The sequence below is a fragment of the Phocoena sinus genome, chromosome 1 (genome assembly GCF_008692025.1).
Source record: "Phocoena sinus isolate mPhoSin1 chromosome 1, mPhoSin1.pri, whole genome shotgun sequence".
NCBI lineage: Eukaryota > Metazoa > Chordata > Mammalia > Artiodactyla > Phocoenidae > Phocoena > Phocoena sinus.
Window position 1 is genome coordinate 33147629 of NC_045763.1, and position 22664 is coordinate 33170292.

At 50.8% G+C, this 22664-nt stretch overlaps 2 protein-coding genes across 11 annotated transcripts in view; both read right to left on the reverse strand.

The window, feature by feature from the left end:
* The window catches only part of LOC116764109 (general transcription factor IIF subunit 2-like), a 63198-nt gene that overhangs the window by 29615 nt on the left and 10919 nt on the right, over positions 1–22664 (reverse strand). The gene's annotated exons all lie outside the window — the stretch shown is intronic.
* Positions 1–22664, reverse strand: part of RIMS3 (regulating synaptic membrane exocytosis 3) — a 39802-nt gene that overhangs the window by 6167 nt on the left and 10971 nt on the right. For 2 of the 10 annotated variants that reach the window (XM_032652289.1, XM_032652302.1), the window contains exons 2-8: positions 18753–18925; positions 13063–13229; positions 12449–12696; positions 7049–7190; positions 3724–3836; positions 1042–1143; positions 565–704 (exon numbers count right to left, since the gene is read on the reverse strand). In XM_032652289.1, the coding sequence (XP_032508180.1) occupies positions 565–704; positions 1042–1143; positions 3724–3836; positions 7049–7190; positions 12449–12665 (714 nt within the window). In that variant the 5' untranslated portion in view covers positions 12666–12696; positions 13063–13229; positions 18753–18925. Of the gene's footprint in view, positions 1–564; positions 705–1041; positions 1144–3723; positions 3837–7048; positions 7191–12448; positions 12697–13062; positions 13233–18752; positions 18926–22664 lie in introns of all 10 variants that reach the window. The other 8 variants (XM_032652333.1, XM_032652314.1, XM_032652341.1 and 5 more) reach the window with 6 other exon arrangements.

Below are 22664 nucleotides of genomic sequence, written 5' to 3' on the forward strand. Positions count from 1 at the left end.
GCACTTAAGATGTGCCAGGCTCGACCCTACAGGCTTTATATACGTTATCTCAATTGTTACAACCATCTAGGTAGAGGTGCTATGTATTATTATTTCTACAAAAAGGAAATGTATCTCAGAGAGGTTAATTAACTAACCCAAAGATACACAGTAATTGGTGGCATAGCTGGGATTAGAACCTGGGTCTGACTTCCAAAGCTTCTCAGCATCCCAGATGACAACCTTCCTGAGTGGGGAGCAGACTGAGAGTCCAGGACCTGGGTCACAGCTCCCGCTCTGCTGCTGGATCACAGTGGGACAATCAACATTAGCACCAGGTGGAAGAAGATGGTGGTCAAACCCTGCTTCTACCTACCAGCTGTGCAACCTGGGGGCAATCGAGTTATTCCCTCGAACCTTGGTGTCCTTATGAATCAACAGGGAGAAAAACACCTTCACCGGGTTGTAACAAAAAATGGGTAAAGCATATTTAATGCGTCTGGCACAAGATAAATCATAAATAAGACAAATTATAAATTACAGTCTTTGAGAGTTGCCCCGCCCCACTGGCCCCATGACCCTCACCTGCAGCACCTTGCCCTGGGGCCCCTCGTCAAAGAGCAGAGCCTGCTGGTACAGGGGATCACAGGTCTTCTTGGCCACCTTTGTCTTCTTCTTGGCCAAGCAGGCCCCGTTCTCAAGTAGGTAAACCTTGATATAGGTGGCTGAGGGATGGAAGAGAGCATGATGGGGAGGTGTCCAGGGGAGACGGCTGTGGCCTGCCCATCCCCTAACCTCCATGTGATCCTGGAGGGGAGCAGGGTGAGCTGGATGAGCTGACCAGCGGACAGCAGGTGGAGAGATGGGCTCAACACCGGCTCCTCCATCCTCCCCTCCCCCTCCCCCCACTCACTGGCCTTCCAGGCAATCCGTGACTCCAGTGTTGAGAATACTGATTAGGCCAGTGGGGAGCTGGGACTCTCTAGACCCAGAACTCAGCTGTATATCCCTCCCTGGCAGGACCTCATTTCCAAAATCCCTCTCCCAGCTGATCTGCTTCACCTGGGAGGGATTTGGAGCCTGGTTTGGGGGTCAGGCCCCGAGCCTCAATCACTTCCACCTCCAGCTGGCTGCTCCGGTCCATGATGGCAATGTGCACATCCCCTGCCAGGAAGAAGAGGGACAGTTCAGGCAGAGCCAGACCAAGGGGCAGGCCGGCCAGCCACCATGCAGCATGCCAGTCTGCAGAGGATGTTCCAGCACTGGAAAGGGCACAAGATGGACAAAACTGTATGCGCCGGAGCTGCTCTCGGGAGACCACTTTAAAGCAGCTGAGAAATGCTTTGATAGGGCCCTTACGGTGGCATGGGGGCATGACCCTCAAGGGGCCTGTTTGGGGAACAACAAATGTAAGCCTGGTTATGGGCGGTGGAGGGGTGTTCTGCTTCACTGAGCAGAATAGCAAGTTTGGGGACAGAGCTTCCTGTATCAGGAAGACAGAGGGGAGGCTGTGGGCTCAGTAGCTCTTCTTCACCTTCTACACAGTGGTCATCAGCCACTCCCCTAAATAAACATCAAACAAATACTTAAAGGATATCAGTTTGGAGAGACGCTGAGATACAAGCCTGCCCAGGACATGAGGCACGTCCTGGAAATGAGGGCCTGCTCGTACCCTTGATAAAGGATGGGGGGATGGCAGCAGATGTCCCGGGAGCACAGAGTGAGAACTCCCCTCTGTGCCCCACAAAATGGATTATCCAGCTGGGGCAAGTTCTGTGTGTGGAGTCATATCAGTCATCTGACTTCTAGAACTCTTGGCTTTGTTTGACACAGGTTAGCAGAATTTGCAATTCTGCACTAGTCACTTGGGACGTCCTTCAAAGGGGTGCAGAATCATAAGCCTGATGCAGAAAAACTAAAATGGGCCAGACTTTGGGTTTAGCCACCCGTTTTAGATTCTCTGAGCCGTCATGCAACAGCAACTGTTTGTATTTGCACACTTTGGAAGATGGAGATTTATGACTTTCAGGAGACATCCTGGAATTCATCCCTCTCCCTCTAGCTATTCCTGACCTCCCCATGGGGAATAGGGAGGGGGAGGTCTCAGGAATTAATCTCCACGTCTCACTGTAACATCCCTAACAAGGTGAGCCAAGGCAAACCTGTCCTTCCCAGTTTAGGACACCAGGGGGCACCACACACAAGTGTTCTAGGTTGTGATGGCGTATTAGCCTTGTGGAAGCGGCTGGTTCCTCTCACTGCCTCCCAGCCCTTGGCCCAAAGCAGACTATCCAAGCCCTTGAAAGCCTGAAAGCGAACTTCCCTGGTGGCGCAGTGGTAGAATCCGCCTGCCAGTGCAGGGGACACAGGTTCGAGCCCTGGTCCGGGAAGATCCCACATGCCGTGGAGCAACAAAGCCCGCGTGCCACAACTACGGAGCTTGCGCTCTAGAACTCATGAGGCACAACTACTGAGCCTGCGTGCTGCAACTACTGAAGCCCGTGTGCCTAGAGCCTGTGCTCTGCAACAAGAGAAGCCACCACAACGAGGAGCCTGCGCACCACAGTGAAGAAAGCCCCTTCACAGCAACGAAGACCCAGCCAAAAATAAATAAATAAATAAATTAATTAATTAAAAAATAAAAAGTTCTGAAAGCAAGGGCTGGGGATTAGCCAAATCCCACCCAAGAGCCCAGTGGGAGCTGACATTCACCCTCTGAGGGTCCCTGTGGACCCCTCTTCCAGCAGACAAAGGCTCCTGTGTGAGCAGTTTAGAGGAAGACAGGGCAGTACAGTGGGAGGAGTCCTGGCTTGGAATGGAATGCTAGCTCCACTGCATGGTTCACAGCAGGGCACTGTCTGCACTCAACTTCCTCATTTGCTGTGAGGTCAAAGGTTAGACACTGTCTATGTGAGGGCTGAGTGCAGATGTCTGGGTCAGACACTGCTCAGGTCAGACTGATGGGGAAGGAAGGGTGGAGGTGAGAAGGCATCTCTGGGGAAGGTAGCCTGGGAGTTGCTGCTTGACGCCAACACAGCCAGGATCTAAGGGAGAGAGAGAGGGAGGGAGCCAGAACTGCAGCTAAAAGGACCAAGAATAGACTGTAGGGAGTACTTCTCCTACAGGATGAGAAAATTACTAAAGGATGAGAAAATTACTAAAAGTCTTCTAGGTGCCAGGCACTGTTAGAAGTAACAAGTCAAATCAGACACAGTTCCTAAGGCGTAAATGAAATATTTCATGCATCAAATAGGGACTCAATACATTGTCTTTAGATCGCAGAACTATGGCAGGCATTATTATTCCCATCTTACAGATGAGGAAACTGAGGCTCATAGAAGGGATGTGACTTGGCCAAGGTCCCACAGATAATCAGTGATGGAGCAGACTCCATGGATGTCAATGCCACGATGATTTTTGTTCACCATTTTATGCCTGGCACTTAGCACAGCTGGGCACACAGTAGGCGGTGAGAGAGTGGGTGAGTGTGTGGTGATGTGAGGGAGGGAATGTGCTGGAAAAGCTGCTGCAGGGCGGCTGGCGGACAAAGGCTGGAACCCTTTCCTCTCTGCTGCGGGAGGGATTGAGGAGTGTGCGTACTGACTCCTCCTCAACTGGCACAAAACCCTGAGCGAGGACTCCTTTCTGCTGCTTGCATCGCATCACGCAGGGCCCCCGCTGAGCTCACCCTTCCTGCTGCGTGGCTGCCGTTGCCCCACTCACCCTGCCCTTGAGAAGACTCACCCATTGGTGGCGTTGCCAGCGTCTGTCGCCCAACAATCTGGGCTGGTCCCAGGCCATCCAGGAAATCGCTGAACTGGCTTTCACCTCCAAGCCGGGTGGTGGGGAATATGAACCTGGAGAAGGAGGCATGAGATGCTTGAGGGCATCTGGATGGCGGGACGCAGTGGTTCTGCCCCTGGGGCACTGGGCACTCCCTCTGTGCCTCAACCTCCCCTCTACAACGTGCGAGTGTACTACTATGGCTGGGGTCAAACAGAACTGTTCATCTCTGCACATTAAAGAAAAATACTCTGATGCCACTTGAGAAAAGAGACTAATAAACATACATAATCATGGTATTTAATCCTCAAGCGCCAGAATTTCTAAGGCGACCCTGAAAAGGCAGGGCTTGTTGGATACTTGCGTCCTCACCAGGGGGTGTTAATGCCAAGAACCAGAGACAAAGGCCAGAAATTTCAATGCCTGGAACAAGTTCTAAGAACTGAGTTTTAGTTGACTATAAGTTTGAAATCCAAGTCAACAATGTGAGGTGGTATCCCAAACAGCAACTGAGACCAAAATAACACAATTACAGGTTTGAGATTAATGACAAGTGATGGTGGGTGGCCCATGGCTGTGGGGAGCCTGGAAATAGTAACAGAAAAAACTGACAGTGATTGAAATTTGGCCAGATGCCAACAGCACACTAAATGCTCCACTGTGTCATTTAACCCTTACCACCACTGTGGGTGGCAGGAGCTATTATCCAGTTTTACAGATGAGACAACAGAGGCTCCAAACGGTAAGAGGCTTGCCTTGCCTACAAAACAGAGATGAGGGGGCTTCCCTGGTGGCGCAGTGGTTGAGAGTCTGCCTGCCGATGCAGGGCACTCGGGTTCGTGCCCCGGTCCGGGAAGATCCCACATGCTGCGGAGCGGCTGGGCCCGTGAGCCATGGCCGCTGAGCCTGCGTGGTCCGAGCCTGTGCTCCGCAACGGGAGAAGCCACAACAGTGAGAGGCCCGTGTACCGCCAAAAAAAAAAAAAACAAAAACAGAGATGAAACCCAACTCATACAGGGTGATGGTGAGGATTCGGGCAGATGGTGCAGGAGCAGTTCCAGACAAACAGGAAACAATCAGCGGTAGTTACTGCGGCTGTTGGTGTGATCATCACGGGAAATGTGCTACTTTTGCATGTCCTCAAGCCTAGATGTTCTGGGGAGGCCAGCAGAGAAAGGACAGGTGAGGGAGGGCTGGCCCAGAACTGCCCAGAGGCTACAATGGACCAAAGAAAGTTCTAAGATCTCCTAGAATAGCCCAGGCTCCTGCCTAGAGAGAGAAAATGTTATCCCAGAACCAATCCCCTGTTGGACAATTTGGCCTGAGTCCCTCTTGGCCAGAGACAGGCAGGAAGGGGAGACAGGCTACATACACTTATTGGAAAGGGCATGTGTCTCTCCTCTACCAGGCTCAGCCTTCACACCCCAGGAAGGGGCTTCAAGGCCCATCCATTTTTATTGGCCACAGTCTGCAATAGCCTAATATCACATTTTTAGGATAATGGGATCTGAAAAGGTTAAATGAATAGCCAAGATACGGAAGCAAACTGTCTATCAACAGATGAATGGATAAAGAAGATGTGATATATATCATATATATATAGGTGTGACATAATATATATATACATATATATGAATGAATATGATGGAATATTACTCAGCCATAAAAAAGAATGAAATAATGCCATTTGCAGCAACATGGATGGACCTAGAGATTATCATACTAAGTGAAGTAAGTCAGACAGAGAAAGACAAATATCATATCATATTACTTATATGTGGAATCTAAAAAATAGTACAAATAAACTTATTTACAAAACAGAAACAGACTCACAGACATAGAAAACAAACTTATGGTTACCAAAGGAGAGGAAAGGAGGGATAAATTGGGAATATGGGATTAATAGATACATATTACTATATTAAAAAATAAACAACAAGGACCTACTGTATAGCACAGGGAAGTACATTCAATATCCTGTAATAAACTCTAATAGAAAAGAATCAAAAGAATATATATACACACACATATATACATATAACCGAATCACTTTCCTGTACACCTGAAACTAACATAATACTGTAAATCAACTATCCTTCAATTAAAAAGAGAGAGAGAGAAAGGATAACAACTATAACAAAAAGAAACGTAGACTCTTGAGGTCACAGAATTTCAGGAGCTTAGTATAGAGAGCGTGGAGATTGTGAAAAAAGGTTTTAGGGTCAAATGTCCTTAAATCAAATCCTAACTCCACCACCACTTAATAGCTGTGACCTTGGAAAGGTACCATACCCTCTTCCTGTGCCTCAGTTTCTCCACTTGTAAAATGGAAATAATGGTAGTACCAACATCCCTCAGGGTTGTTGTATTAAATGAGACACTGATTTTGGCCTGATAGTGGCTGGTAGATCCCAGAGTAAGAGGCACTGATCTGAAGTGCCATTCTGCATACGGTAAATCCCAGCAGCTACTCACATTCATAGAAGCAGGCACAGCAGCAAGACACGTGATCATAGAATTTAAATAATAGAGCCACAGAATCCTGAAATCATTGGGCCTTGATGAAGCTGATTCAGAAAATCTTAATCATATAACCATCATTTCATAGATTTAGAAGAGATCCAAGGGGATATCTAACCCAGAGACGTTCCAATTTTCGACTGCAACACATATGCATATGTAAGAAATACATTTAACGTCATAGACCTACGTGCATCTATCTATCTATCTATTGAAAAGTTCACAAGGTAAGTTTTCCTTCCTCCATGGGATACATTTGAATTTCCTATTTCCTTTTCTAATGCTGGTTTTGACCCACTCAACAGATTTTACTTCCTGCCTGTAAGTCATCATCCAGTTTGAAAAAGTGATCTAGTCCAAACTCCTGCCCTAAGCTCCAAGCAAGTCCACCTGTGAGAACTCCATTCAGCTGAGCTGTAACAACTGTTGCAGATTTAAAAGATTTTAGGATCCCATTTTCCTTTCCAACCCTTTCCTCTGGAGCAGGATGGTATGGAGGTCTTGGGAGGTGGGAGGCATGAAACATACCGATGGGATGAACTGCTCCTGGGCCACTGGGGTATTCTGATGGGAGGCAGAGGCCCAGAGCAATAGGAAGACTGGGGCCCAGACAGAGGGTGTCCGGGGGAGGGGGACAGAGGGAGGCGGGGATACAGAGGAACTCAGATAACTGGGCTGGAAACCCAAGCAGATTTTCCAGCCCTATGCCTGTGACCAGAGGACCCCGGTGGAGGGTGGGTACGCGGTGGGGGTGGGCTGAACGCACGTGCCATCGGAGCTATTGCTGTTGGTGCTCCCGTCCGTGGACTCCCGGCTGCCCTGGCGAGGGACCCGACTCCGCATCTCCACGGCAACACCCGTCTCCGTGCTCCGCCGGATGTTGCTGCGCAGTTTCTTGGTGGCCCCTTCTGTGACACCCCCAGGAGCACAGAGAAGGAACAGGTCAGATCACTGAGGAGGCTTCTCCGAGATCACTGCCAAAGTCATCCTCTTGGGAGGGGGCAGCATAGGCAGGGCTCTGACTGGAGGCAGGGCCACTGCTGAGATGACCTCTAGAGCCGGTCTGCAGTCTGACCCCTGGCCCTGCTCAGGGCAGTGACGCAGACAAAGCAGACTAGAAGGATGGCTGGAGATGGTGGGGCTACGGGTGGGGAGTCAGCAGGCAGTGCTCAGCCCTGCAGCCCTCCACCCTCGGTCTCCTTCCTGCCAGGCTCCCCTGACCCACACCTTGCCACTCAATTTCAGCCCTTGCCCCAAAGGGTTAAGTTTCTTCTTCTGGAAAGTTTGCCTTCTCTGGAATTTCCAGATTTGCTTTTCCTCTTCCAGGTACTCTCCTGAACCCTGTCACTCCCAGACATCACAACCCACCTCTGTGATACCTTCACAGGCCCTATAAAAGACAAACAAACCTATGTGAATCCTGACCACTGGCAAACTAACACCCATTCTCAAGGTGGGTCTGAATGTGGAGGGGGATGTGTGTGGAGAAGTGGAGAAGCCACTAGAAAAATAAGACTGAGAGAGAGACTCCTAGGCTGACCTGAACTGACTTTGGCTTTGAGGGAGAGGTCTGCAGAAGAACCTCAGAAGCTGTGTGGTGACAGCTCACCCCCAGTGTCTCTGTAGCTCCTGTTCGGGCGGCCCTCTTCCCCTAGGTCCCCTCTTCAGCCTTGCATGGAACATAGGGCACTTTGCCTCTCCTAGCAGCGGCACCATCCTGCCTGGGTTTCCATGGCAACCTCCTCAGCATTGCAGTGTGGTCCCTTTAGACACTCTCTCTGCCTGGCAGCGGGGGGGGGCGGACAGAATACATGTTGTGGGTTTTCAGGGACTTCCCCTCCTGAAGCTCGGCTGCCTGAGGAGCTTGACGGGGAGGGAAGTGACGCTCAGATAGGGACTATACCAAAGGAGCCTTTTGCTGTCACTGGTTAGAGGCCCAGGCAAATTAAGAGTGGAGTTGCTTACAGGGATGGGGAGAGGCCAGGGTGAGGGAGGCAGCACAGCCCCTGAAAGCAGCGGGGAAGGGGGAGCTGGTTACCTTGGAAATTCGCTCTCCCACTAACACCCAACGGTGGGTCGGGAGGGGATGTTCGAGACCCCAGCCTGGGAGAAGGGGGCCTTTATTCCTCCTGCTTTGCCCTACTTATCTTTCAGGAAGCCCCATCGGGAGAGAAAAGGCTGAGAGGACAGGATGGGGGGTCTGGGAGTGGGGTGCTGTAAGGAGGAATGTCTCCTCTGGAACCACCCCAGCTTCTGGGATATTGGAACAGCTACTAACCAGCAATCAGTGAGACCATCAACGTGTCTGTCTCTCTTACAAACACCGCCTCCCCCACACAGAGTCTTATTAGCTCATGCATATTTCTTTCGCACAGGCGTAAGCAGACACACGAGTGCCAACAATCACGTATGTTTATACAGTTATCTCACATACAAGGTCGTGTGTATGTTCATATAACAGTCACACAGCCATAAATGGTCTTACCAAGTCTTAGTCACACGTACACATGACACAGCCTGCCACACACATGTGACCTCCACACCATAATAACACCAGGAGCTGAACCCATCTGCTCAATCACACACATAGATGCAAACCCACAAATGGTGTGTGACCCACCACACACAGAGGGCTGGGCAATAATTGTAGGTGGGGTGGACTTGCCCTGTCCCTTGCTCCTAACTGCCACATCCCCTCTAATCTGATTAGAAGACAGAAGGGCCTGTGGGGGCCACACTTCACCCTCCTTCTCCTCAAACCCTCCCCAACATACACCCTGAGCTGAAGTCAGAGCCTCACCACCTCGTGACCCCAATCCTCCATCTTCTAGAGCTTAGGAAAGCTTTGACCCATTTGGGAGAAAATTTACCTTCTTTGATCTGCCCAACCTACTGTGAGCCCCTGGGTAGGGAAGTTACAGAATCCTGAAGTGCCATTTCCCAGATGGGGAACCTAAAGTCCAAGCACCCATAGAGCTGGGGCTAGACCCTAGGCCCACTGACTCCCAGTTCACTGATATGCTACTTTTCACTCCCTTCCACCAACTCCACATTGTTTTGAGATGTGATTCAGCAGAGATTAAGTTCCATGTCTCTGGGTGAGGAGGAAGGTCTTGCAAACTCAGAGAAAATTCCTCTACTGGTCTCATATCTGTCCAGTCTCTGAACTCTGTCGATCTGGGGAGTAACTTCATGTAGCCTCTCTCCCTAGAGAACCGGACCAAGTTGCTTGCAATAATTCTGTGGTCCTTGGAGACCAAAAGACTCCAGGCACCATCCCATCTGTCCCACCATGAACAAGGGAGAGGAAAACACAGCCTCCAGCAGCACTCCCCATGGGATCTCCCGCAATGATCCTGAGCCCTCGCCCCACCCCGGTCCAGGGCCCAGAGACTGGGTGGGGAGAGCCACTGTCCTTGGTACTGAAAAGAGAAGCTCCATTTGGGCAAAGGCAAGGACAGCCCAGGATGGCCCTGTGTAGACCCAGCCTAAGGCCAGGCCAGAACCCACCTGTGTCTTGGGAGTCCAAAGATCTGACCCCACCTTCCTCTCTGCTCCCACAACTTAAAGAATGTTAAATCTAGAAGGAAGCTCCATTTTACAGAAGAGGAAACTGAGGCCCAGTGGGAAAGTGACCCTGCCAAGGTCCCATGAGGAGTTAGAGCCAGGACTAGTCCTCTAAAGTTTCAGGGTGAGTTTTTGGAAGGCCATTCTAGGGCAACATAAGGAATAAAATGGAAGGGGCAGGCAGAAGGCAGGGGAACTAGAGGGGAGGCTGGCGCAATAGAATAGGCTTTGAAACAAAGAGGATAGGATGGGTGAGGCTCAAGCCAATGAGCAGTATGGAGGACCTGGCAAGGGCAGACTCATAGCCCAGGAGACTGGGTCCTGGAGAGGAGTTCCTCCCCACTTCACACAGCCCCGCCCTGCAGGGAACTGAGCCATCCCACCGGGGGCAGCAGGGTCACCCTGCTAGGATCTTATCCTAGAACAGAGTTTCCGGGGCCAATGCCCTCAGTGATCGGCCCCATACCTCCCTCTGAGGCCAGACCCAGGATGGCGCTTTAAGCTGGGACACTGGCAACCTCAAGGCCTGGGAGAACAAAATGGGGACAAGTAATTATGAAGAGGAGAGGAGTATTCTACAAGCAAGGGGCAGAGCTGTGGAGGCCAGAGAAGTCACTTTTTTTTTGGCCCTACTGTGTGACCATGGGTAATAATAGCACCAACAATCTACCAAGTGTCTAGTACGTGCCAGGCAAGAGGCTGGATACCTTTACACATCCTATCTCATTCAATCCCCTGGACAATGCAGCAAGGCACGTATTATTGTCCTTATTCTACAAATGAGGAAGCGGGCTCAGAGAGGTGAAGTAACTTGCCCAAGTTGCCCAGCTAGTAAATGACAGGGTGTATCTCTGAAGGCCAATTTGAAGTCCTTCTCCAAAAAAGTACCTTCTAGTCTCCAGGCTCAGATACCTCATCAATAAAATGAGTACATCAGACCAGATCTCCAGATCCCCAGGGCCCCTTGCTGCTCTGACATTTGGCAACTGGATGATTCAGAGAGACCTTTGGTTAGAAGGGCAGTGGGCAATTCCCCTGGCTCCCCAGGCATTCAGCCATGCCCTTGCATACCGCAGAGACAAGTTATCTGGAAGCCCCATCATCGTTCATTTCCCCTCAAGGCTGGAGGTCATCCTGGTGTCTGCTCCAATCCCTGCCTGCTGACTGTGGAGCCTAGGTAGGTGGACAGTCCCAGGCAGATCACTGATATTCTCACAGTGACTCAGGCACCTGTTCTGGCCTTGGAAGACCGTCCCTCCAAATCATTTGGGCATGAAGAGACCTTTGGGTCTGAAGCTGAATCAGCAGGGCTTGGTTTCCTGAAGCCAGACTCCTGGGGGCCCTCCCAATCTTAGTCCCCCAACCTTAATGCCACCCCGTTGGTCCTGTCCCAGCCCAACTCCTGGATTCCTAGATCCCCATCTTCCTGACTCCCTAGTGTCAAGCATATTCACAGGGGCCATGCTCATCCTGGGGCACTCATAATCTCAAGCCCCCTCCCCGTCTAGCACTTCTCTGAGCCAGAAACCATATCGCAGCTTGATTGCTGGAAAAGACCATCCCACGTGCTCCTGTGGAGGGCTTTGTAAAAATCTATTTTAAGGCCTGGAGAAGTCCCCCAGCCCCAGCCCCAGCTGGGAGTCTTGACGGGCATTCTCCCCGGATCCTCCAGTGCCCCACACCTCACCACCCCCATCCAGCTGCCTATTTGCAGGTTTCTTAGGGAAGTTGTTACTCTGAGCAGAATAAGCAGGAAGAGGTTTTAAAACAAAACCAGCTGGTGTCTGGGCTGATGCCACACAGTGAGGAGGTCTTGGTCGGGGGAGCTGGCTCCCCTGTGACGTGAGCTGCAGATGTGACTGTGTGTGACAAGGTGGGTCACCCGCCAGGCTGAGCATAAGTAGGATTCTATAACCAGGTGTCTGAGAAAGTCTGCTGTATTCATCAGGAGGTAGCTGTGAAGGTGGTGTATGCATGTGGCTTTGTGAGGTATAGGCATACACACACGTGACGTGTTTCTATGACCACGGGCCACTGAGTGTGCGTGCGCGTAAGGGGAGGTTTCCTGAGCAATTGAGCATGCTATTTATGTGATTATGCAAGGCATGTGTCCTTGTACGTGTGTGTCTCTCTCGTGGCTTTGTAACATATGTCTGCGGCTGCTCGTACTTAGGAAGCTCGAAGACTATAGGTGAGACTGGATCTCGTGGATGTTTCTGTGAAGCTGTGGTGTCGCTCAGCACAGCGCCAGGAGCATGACGGCTGCTTAATGAATAACTGCTGGTAAGTGTGTAAGTCTGTGCAGAGGCGGCAGAGTACCAAGGTTAGGAGCACGAACTCGGGAGCCCAGTGCTGGGGTTTGAACCCAGACTCTACCACCTACTAGCTGTACAGTTTGGGGCATCTTACTTCCCTTCTCTGCGCTCCAGTACCTTCCACATAGAGTTACAGAAGGAGTCAGTGAGTAGGACACGTACTAGACCCAGAGCAGCACCTGGTATGTGGTAAGTGTGACATAAGGATTTGTGGGGGTAGGAGTGCCCACCCGCGAGAACTGCCCCTGGGCGCCCAGTCACTGTGAGGGGCCCACACCCCTCACCAGCCTGGGGGAGCTGGAGTGTGCCCCTGCTCCACTGGGTCAGGCCCACGATGGCCACCATCTTGGCCCCGAGGCTGCTGCGCCGCTTCTTGGCCGTGGTGGTCCCGGTCCCGTCCCCAGCCTGCTGGGGTCCGCAGATTTCGCCGCTGATGCTGGAGCTCCGCACCACGTTCCTGGAGGCCGCAGCTGAGGCTGGAACTGGCTCCCCGTTAAACATGATCCACGGGGCGGCAGGGCCTCAGGCAACCCTGTGGGGCAGCGGGAGAGACAAAGGGATCCCACGTCAGACCCTGGGCCCCTCTACCGCCGCCCCACCCCCTCCTAGCTGTGTGACCTTGGGCAAGGCGCTCAGCCTCTCTGAGGTTGTGGGGATTAAATGAACAAGTCAATGTAAAGCGTGTGCCCAGAATCTGGCTCGATGAACGGGACTATTCTCATTAGCACGTGGCTGCCCTGACAAGTGGCCTGGTTTGGCGGTGAAGGCGGAGGCTGTGCAGTTATGTGACCCACTCTTGAATTCCAAAGGCCTCTACCCACTAGCTGTGTGACCTCACGACCGAACATCTTGGGGTTTCAGTGAACACCTCAGCAAAATGAGAAATGAAAGCACTTACCTCGTAGGACTGTTGTAAGGATTAAATTAGTGCAGGTGAAAGTGCCTGGAACGGTATCAGGCACGGAGTAAATATTCAGTAAGCGTGACTGTTGTTTTCACAGCCAAAAATGAGAACAGGCAGAACAAAACTGGCTCCAGCCTGGGCAGACTGTGGAAGGGGTCCTCCTGCTTGAAGCGGGTGGGACAGAAAAGTGTAAAGAAGCAGGGAAAATCACCCTTACTGGGAGGCAGCCACTACAGGCATCTTAGCTGATTTCCTCCCAATCTCTTTTTCACACATTTCAAAAAATAACTGAACTCATACTGCCAATACAATTTTATATCCTGCTATTTTTCATTTAATGTTATATCAGAAGACTTTCCAATGTTATTAACACTTTGTAGAAATGTTTAAATGCCACCAGTATGTTCCATTGTATGGAGGCACTATAACTGACTTAAATATTTCAATACAGTTACTGCCTAGATCAAGTCCAACTTTCTCCTCCCTCTCTCTCTCTCTCTCTCTCTCTCTCTGTCTCTCCCTTTCTCTCCTGTCTTTTAAATAACACTGCAATAAAGATTTTTGTACACTGATTTTTTTTTTTTTTTTGCGGTACGCGGGCCTCTCACTGCCGTGGCCTCTCCCATTGCGGAGCACAGGCTCCGGACGCGCAGGCTCAGCGGCCATGGCTCACGGGCCCAGCCGCTCCGCGGCATGTGGGATCTTCCCGGACCAGGGCACGAACCCGCGTCCCCTGCATCGGCAGGCGGACCCTCAACCACTGTGCCACCAGGGAAGCCCTGTCCACTGATTTTTATCTGCTTATTTCCTTAGGATCAACTCCTGGAAATGAGGTGACTGGGCTATCGAGTGTGAACGCCACTGGTAGCTTTTCACTTCCTGCTTCCTGACGGAGCTCTGGTTTTGTCCACCTCATCCCTTGTTTTAGAGGCAGATCCTGATTTGTTTAAAACAATCAGTGAGTGGCATTGACCTTGGTAACTCTTACTGGCCCAAGGGTGGGCATGTGACTAAGTTGGCCCAATCTGACCTAAGGGCAAGATTTGGATTCCAGGCTTACAAGAGAGGTGGATGCTTCTCCCTCTGTCTGTCTTTTCCCTTCCTCCCTTAAGACCTCTCTCCCGAGAGAGAGCCCACCCTAGGATGAAGCCAGTGCTGCTGAGGGTGGCATGGCACAGAGACAGAAAGGACCTCAGGCCAACCTGGAGCCTGCCTTCTCTGGCCTTCCTGCTACGTGAGACAATGCGTTTTCCATTGCCTAAGTCAGTTTGACTCAGGGTTCTCTGTTACATCCAAAAGCATCTTGCCTAATACTGAGAGCATAAACATTTTTCTGATTCTTGGAATATATTGCCAAATTCCTTTCCAAAGTAGACAAATTTTCTCTCTAATGCTGCATTCAACAAATACCTAAAGGGAATATAGCCAATATTTTATAGTAACTATAAATGGATATTACCTTAAAATATTGTGAATTACTATACTGTACACCTATATAATACTGTACATCAAGTATACTTCAATTAAAAAAACTATTCCAAAAATAAAATGTCAGTTATTCCTAAATTAATCTATAGATTCAGCACAGTCCCAATCAATATTCTAACTGGCCTTCTTGTAGAAACTGGCAAGTGGATGTCCTAAAATAATCAAGGCAATTTAAAAATTTTTATCTATTCATTTTTAAAAATTGAAGTATAATTGACCTACAACACTATGTTAGATCCAGGTACACAAGATAGTGATTTGATAGTTCTATACATTACAAAATGATCACCACAAGTGATCCCAAGTTTTAAGTATTATATTTATGCTAAAGGTCATCATTTTACTTAATAATATACTTTAGAAAGATATTTTTGGGGGAATTTACTGGCAGTCCAGTGGTTAGGACTCCGCGCTTCCACGGCAGGGGGCACGGGTTTGATCCCTGGTTGGGGAACTAAGATCCTGCAAGCTGCATGGTGCGGCCAAAAAAAAAAAAGAAAAATATTTTTTCTGTGAGTATAAAATTGAGGAAAAAAATGTTTAAAAAAATTTAAACCCCTAAAATTCCAAGGCCTCTGCTGAGTGCCATTGATACAGTAGTGAGCCAGGCCAACTTCGTCCTGCCCTCCCAGAGCCTCCAGTCCAGGAGAGACAGACAGTGAATAACTAGTTATGCGATTAAATATTTAATGGCGATTCCGACGAGTGCTAGGAAAGAGGACAGAGGGCGCTGGAAGTCACTCCGGGGAGCAGGGCAGCAGGCACCCCTGGCTCTGTTTAGTGCAGAGGTGGGATCTCCCCCTGTCGCCCTCTACAACTTGCCTGAAAGTCCTAGGCTCGGACAGAGTACAGGAGAGACAGCTGCAGGCAGGCTCCGCCCCCAGCCCTTCCCAGCTCTGCTGTAGCCCCCAGCGCTTTCCCCAGGGCAGCTCCCATCCCAGGGCTCAGGGCCCCATCACCCTGAGGAATCCGACTTTTCAAAAGGACATAGAAAGGAGAGGGGAGATGGGGGTGGGAAGGGAAGGCACCACTCCAGCTGAAGAGGAAGACGGTCCCCAGACAGCCGAGAATGGCCACCTGGGCTCCTGATCAGCACGGCTCCCGCCAGCCTGGTGAATGAGGGCTGACAGTAGGGATGAGTTGAAGCCATGTTTTGACGTCTTTGTGGCTGTCTAGACTGTTCTTGCTGGCCGTGATGTACGCAGAGTCTCGGATTCTATTTCTCCATCCATCCCCCATCAACCTTGCAGCTAATGGAAAGTCCCCCTGGACTTGGGCCTATGACGATCTCTTTAGTTTCCAATTCTAGTGCCAGTTTGTGTGTTTTTTTGGGTATGTGCACGGTCTTTTGGTGGACGGTGGGAGAGGACTTATCTGATACTTTGAACCAGCTAGAGCAAAAGCCTAATTTACTCCTTAAAGTGTTTCTGTTACATGTGTAGTTATCTCCAAGTCACAGATGAGAAAACCCAGTTTCAGAGAAGTTAAGGCCTTGCCCATCCAACTCAGCTAAGAAGTGGCCAGGCCTGGACTCCTGTTTCCGGGTCTCCTGTTTCCACGAAGAGACAGACACGCTCAGCAGCCCCTACTCCTTCACCCCGGAGCTCACCCAAAGAGGGGGGCCCAGCCCTCCTGTTCAGGCTTTGCCCCGGGTCTCCAGGTTCTTTGAGAAAATTGTAAGCGAGGTATCTGTGATGAGAAAACCCACTCTGGCCCAGGTTCCCACGGCTGGCGTGAGCATCTGAGGGGCAGCAGAGATGCCACTCAGACCACAGCTGGAGAAGCAACTGCTTCCCTGGTGTTGCCGACAGGAAGCTCAAGAACACTGCTCCCAGGGGAAGAGAAGGAAAGAGGGTAAGGGACAAAATTCTTGACCCTGCCAAGCCAGGGGCTCGTGTTTCCTCACGAATAATGAATGGAACCCGACAAGCAGACGTTTTGACGTCCAGGACTCTGCACCATCCGCAGACACACTCTCATTTTTAACCACCCGGGGATCACCCAGGGGGCCTGCAGAGCTGACGGATGTTTAGGAGGGCCCAGCAGGCAGGGGCTACCCCCAAGGGGACAGGAGGAGCTGAGACTGACCCAAAGCGCTGGACCCAGGACCTTAGGGCCTGCCCCCCGGTCCCAAGTCCAGGGTAGGGCAGTCTGGGAGAGTTCAGAATCAGGAGGTGGGATTCGAATGTATACTGTATAGATTAGATTCTTTGTGTGACCTCCTCTGGGCCTGGGTTCCTCATCTGTGTGTAACCTGAAGGGGTCAGAGGACGTGCTCTCTTGAGTCCTTTTGACACGCATGGCAGCGGCAGGCTCAGAATTAGGGCTCTAGTTGATTCTCTGGCAGCCAGCCTGGCTCAAGACGGGCAAGACAGAGAGCCAGTCAGAGCCAACCACCTGGCCCCTGTGAGGAAGGCAGTGGTACTCACAGCAGCACCCCCAGCCATCAGACCACAGGGATGGGAAAGGGGCAGCAGCTGGATATGGTGGCAGAGTGGTGAGGGGCCGGCAGGACACAGAACACAGCACTTCACATCCTGGTGGTTCTAAACGATTGCTGAATGAATTTCTACAAAAGTCACTTCAACAATTCCCTGCCTCTGAGCAGGACTGTCCCTTTCCCAATCCAGGTCATGGCTCCTGATGGAAGGAAACACTCCCACGATCTTGCTGGGTCACAGAAACCTTACTCTGAAGTTCTCCCTGCTGACTCCCATCTATTGCTATAACAGCATCTATGGCCACAGCTTGGACGTCCCCTTCAGGGATCCCTTCCTACTGCCCCCCCACTCCTGCCAAGCTCCATGCCAGCAGATACCTTCCAAGTTCCCCAAGGAAGGAGCCTAGCGTTTTCTTTCTGGCCTTCAACGTTTGACCTCTACCCTGGGGTCTCAGTACCCGTAAAGCTCCCCAAACCTCTCCTGATTCCTGACAATGGCAGGACTCCAGGCTCTGCCTGGCCACCCTGGGCCCCTTGGTCCTTTTTTTTTTTTTTTTTTTTTTTTTTCTGCTGTACGTGGGCCTCTCACTGCTGTGGCCTCTCCCGTTGCGGAGCACAGGCTCCGGACACGCAGGCTCAGCTGCCATGGCTCACGGGCCCAGCCGCTCCGTGGCATGTGGGATCTTCCCGGACGAGGGCACGAACCCGCGTCCCCTGCATCGGCAGGCGGACTCTAAACCACTGCACCACCAGAGAAGCCCCCCCTTGGTCCTTTTGACCGTGTGTCTAAACAAGTTAATAAACCTTTTTTGAGCATCAGCAAGGCTATCCAAAAGCCCAAGATGAAACTAGCTACCCACCCTTTCAACAGAAAAGACCAAGGAATGTGTCACAGAGTGATGGACTGTTAGGCTGTAAGGGATGGCAAATTCCTAAGGCTCTTACCACCCCCGCCTATCCTCTGCACACAGCAGACATCACTAATCCTTCTCTCTTTCTCATCAGGGCCAGATTTAACCTTAGAATCCCTCTTAACACAGCGCTGCATCACCAACTGATGAGAACCAGCTCCTAAGGTCAAACTGACTTGCCTCCCTATTCCAACCTGAGCCTTTCATTTTGCAGAGGAGGAAATCAAGGCTCAGAATGGGAAAGAGTAATGGAAAACTGATGAATTCATAAAAGTGCTAACAAAAGACCAAGATGAAAAAAAAATTAATTACATGGGACTGAGTGAACTGATGAGGAGGATTATAATTTTTGTGACTTTCTGTTTGAATAAAAAAAAAAATCCCACAAGGACTCAGAGGCAAAAAATATACAAATCAATTTTCACTGCAAAGTAAAGGAGCTATTGCAGTGGAGGATTCCTGGACTGAATGTCAATATTTACGACACAGTATGAGCGTGTTTCGTGTTTGGTAATTGCAATCATTGTTGCTTTTGTTGTGGTCATGCATTTACAATGCTTAGTGTCAGTTTATTTATCTCTTGTAAAAATAAAATACAGTGTGTGTGTGTGAAAAAAAAACCAGAAAGCTAATCATGGGGAAAAAAAGATTATTGTGATGATATGACATTATAATTTTAACATCTTAAAAAAAAAAAAAAGAATGGGAAAGAGACACACCCAGGGTCACACAGAAAGCTGTTGACAAAACCAGAGCTACAAACCAAGACTCCTAACTCCCAGGTCCTACATCACCTGTCAGGTGCTTCCTCCCCACCTCTCACCTCGAAGACAACCCAAACTCACCAAACTGATGAATCTGAATGTGGTGTTCCCATCACAGGGGGCTGTGCCCCTCCCAACAGCACACACCTAGGGCATTTACACAAGCCTTCTGCTAACTTCTGAGACACCAGATTTCAAGAAAGGAGATGAAGACAATCAGGGTAGCTTCCAGGAGGAGGTGATGTGATAAGAGTCTGGAAGGAAAAAGGGGAGCTTAGAGGAAGGGCTAGAGAGGACATGTGTCCTCCAGGGATTCTAGTAGCTTGTGGAGTAAAGAGACAGACTTTGGAGATAGTTGTGTGACCTTCAGCAAATCATTCAACTCTCTGATGCTGTTTCCTCCTTGTCCAAACTCCTGAGACCCCTAATCTGCCTTTAGGCACTTTAATGTTAAATTGCTGGTGCTAATGCCAAGGGACTCATCCAGGTCCAACTGCTAAGGAGCTCAGACCCTATTCTTCCTCTGTCCTCCCCCTGACCGATGGGGTCTGTGTCCCTCCCCAGACACTCTGTGACACAACCATCAGTCAGGAGTGTGTGTATTGGGGGTGTATCAGGAGGCCAACTCCTGGCTCCACCCACAGTGTGTGACCCTGAGCAGGTCATTCAGCTTCTCTGAACCCTCATCTCCTCTTCTATAAAATGAGTCTACTGGCCATCTGGACCCAGCCTGACTCTCCGGGCTGGACTGGGGGTCAGATGGGTTAATGAGGAGCAGGAAAGCACAGTAATTAAAAGCACAGGCTTTGGAGGCAGACAGACTTAGTTCAAAACCTAGACCTGTCACTTACAAGCCATATAACCCAGGGCAATTTCCTTAACAACCCCCCGAGCCTATAGCTCCTCATCTCTCAAGTTGGGATAATAATGCCCACCTTAGGATTCTTAGATGAAATATTACAAAAAAAAGGATTGGTACATGCTAAATGCTCAGCTGGGCAATTATATTATTACTATTCATAATCTGCCTTTGTAAATGGTAAAGGACTTCACAGGTGTTGGTGCTTATGAGTCTGGATTGCAACCAGGTGTAACCACTTCATGGGAAGGCTCCGAGATGAATAGGATCACCGCCCACTCCAGCCCTGGGTGCAGGATAAGTGTGGGATCTGGGTTCCTGCACCTCTCAGTTGAGGTGGGAGCTGACATGTGAAGCTGTGCTTTTCCCTGCCAGCATCTCAGCTCCTGGTCCCTCAGCAGATGCTGCGTCTGGCATTGGAGACCCCTGCCCCAACCCTTATCTAGCACTAGGGCTGCCCACCACGTTGTTCATGCCAATCTGTGCCCATGTCAGAGGCCAGACTTAACCTCAGAATCCCTCTTAACACAGTGCTGCCTCACCAACTAATGAGACCCAGCTCATGAGGTAATACTGATTTTTTTTTACCTGCATCTACAGAAGGTGGGGGTATCCCTTGTTTCTAGCCTTCACTTTCCCCCTCAGGGAGAGACAGGTGGGTGACAGAGCTGGTGCGTGGTGGGGGAGGGTAAGCTGGACCCAGGGAGCACACCCAGCCTGAGTAGGGAGCACTCTGCCAGCTCCTCTCCTGGTTATGTGACTTTTATCTCCTCCAAACTAGGCTCGCACACACACTACGCATAACCGGGAGAGGCACAGGGCACAGAATTTCAAATGTGTGATTACACACCATGCAGACCCACACAAATGATACACACTTAAAGACACAATCACATGCGTACACAGACATGCACACACAACACTAAGATACTCATCCACACAAAAGCACACAGAAGTAGCCACACTGACAGCCACAGGCAGGCAGACACAGACACACACACACACACACACACACACACACACACACACACCCTGGCTCCCCGCCCCTGCCCAGCTCTGAGCAGGCGCTTGCTTGTGTGAGCTTGCACACACACACACACACACTCATACACACTCTGGCCCCCAATCTCACCCCTCTAGCCCCCATCCCCACAGGCCGAACAAAGGATGTCATCGTGAGGTCGGCGGCGAGGAGATGAGAAGGCTGGCTGGGAGCAGCTGCGGTCGCCATGGCTACTGAGCTGACCCACTTCTCCTCCACCCAGCCTGGCCCACGCAGCCCAGGCAAGAAGGGACAGGCAGCTTTGGGCAGCGGGGGCCTCTCCCATCACACACAGTAAAGGGGCGGCCCTCTGAGTGTGTGGTAGGGATGGGTTGAGCAGATAGACTGGGTCCCGATACAAAGGCAAGAACCAGACATCTCCTGAGGAGAGCAGGGTACTCAGGTCTCCCCCAGCCTCAGGGCCTCTGGCCTCAGGGGCCCATACGGGTCACGCACTTGCCCTGGACACATTCTCAGACATAGTCCTCACAGCAAGGCAGAGGCTTGGGTGGTTGGGCCCAACCTGTGTCCTCCAGACTCCAAGGAGTCGGGACACCCAAGGGTGAAGCAGACCCAGAGCTGGGTGAGCCCCGTCTCCTGTTCAGAACAAGGCTCCTGAGGGCAAGGTTCGTCTTCCCCACTTGGACTGAGGGCTGCTGGGGCATGGCCAGGCCTTCCTTCCTCAGACGGGGCTGCCGTGTGCCTTCTCTCAGCCAGGGGCCTCCTGAGGACATGGCCGCAAGTCTTCCCTCAGAACTGGGTTCACAGACGAACGACTTGGCCTTCAGACAGCTCAGTCTTGTGAGGAGATGGCTCACAAGGCAGAATGAATCCCTCCTGTGGGACAGCCTCCCGTAGCTCCCCGTTTCCTTCAGGAGAAAGTAAAAACCTCTCACAAGGCCCACAAGTGAAGTGACCCAGCTCATCTTGCACTCCTGCCCCTCCTCCGTATTCCAGCCACACTTGCATTTTTTTCATTCCTCAAAAGTGCCACTTTGTCTCCTGCTAGCCTGGAAAGCTCTTCTCCAGTCCGTCCCCACCCTCATGTCCTGCGGACCTGGTCTGTGTCGCACCACCTTTGGGGGCTAATCCCTACTCAGCACTCAGTCCCAGGCTGGATGGCATGTCCTAGGAGAGTCTTTGCAGACAAGGCTAGTCCCCCTGTCATGCTCCCCCAGACCCTATACCATCCTTGCCTGTTGTGTGTTGAACTGTGCACCGCCCCCCCTGCAAAAAAAAAGATATGTTGAAGTCCTAACCCTTGGTACCTCAGGATGTGACCTTATTTGGAATACATTAAAATAACAGACATTTCCACCAATGTGTAGTTGTGAAGAGGGAAAAGTTCTGCTCTCTGCTTGATAACTGTCTTTTTGTTGATTAACTGATTCCTACTCCTGTCACTCTAGTGGCTTTACAGAGCTTGAGCTCCAGAGCCTTGTGGGGCATAGATTCCAGGTGGAAGCATCCAGGAAGAGTGCACATGCTTCCTGACCATCTCCATCACCCACCCCCTCTCATACCTTGTGGCCAGATGTGGCAGCTGTTGCCTGACAGGGGCTGCTAGACTTGGCACTTGAGAATGCCACTAGAAAACACCCTGGGGCTGAAGCCACTCCCGAACAGAAGCAAGATGCCGCCCTCGGTGGATGCACCATCCGGTGCTTCTCAAACTGAAATGTGCACAGAAATCACCTGGGGATCTTCCTGAAGTGCAGATTCTCATTCCATGGGTCACAGGAAGGTGGAGCCTGAGTGTCTGCATTTCAAACAAGCTCCCAGGTGATACCCACGCTGCTGGTCGGAGGACCACCCAAAGCACTGAGAGGTAAAGATAAAACACCCTGGCTGCTCTACAGAAAGAGTGAACACTTCAGGATGGGGAGACCAGAGCAGGTGTCACGGAGAAATTCTCTGCAGAGCACCTCGAAAGGTGGGTGGGATTTAGAGAGGTACAGGTGGCAGGAAAGAGGTGGAAACTAGCTGGGAAGGTCCAGAGAAAGAATGGTATGTTCAGAGGCTGGTGAACAGAGCAGTGCAGTTGGAGCAGGACGTATGTGCAGCTGTGGATGAGAGGGCTGGGAACAGCCAA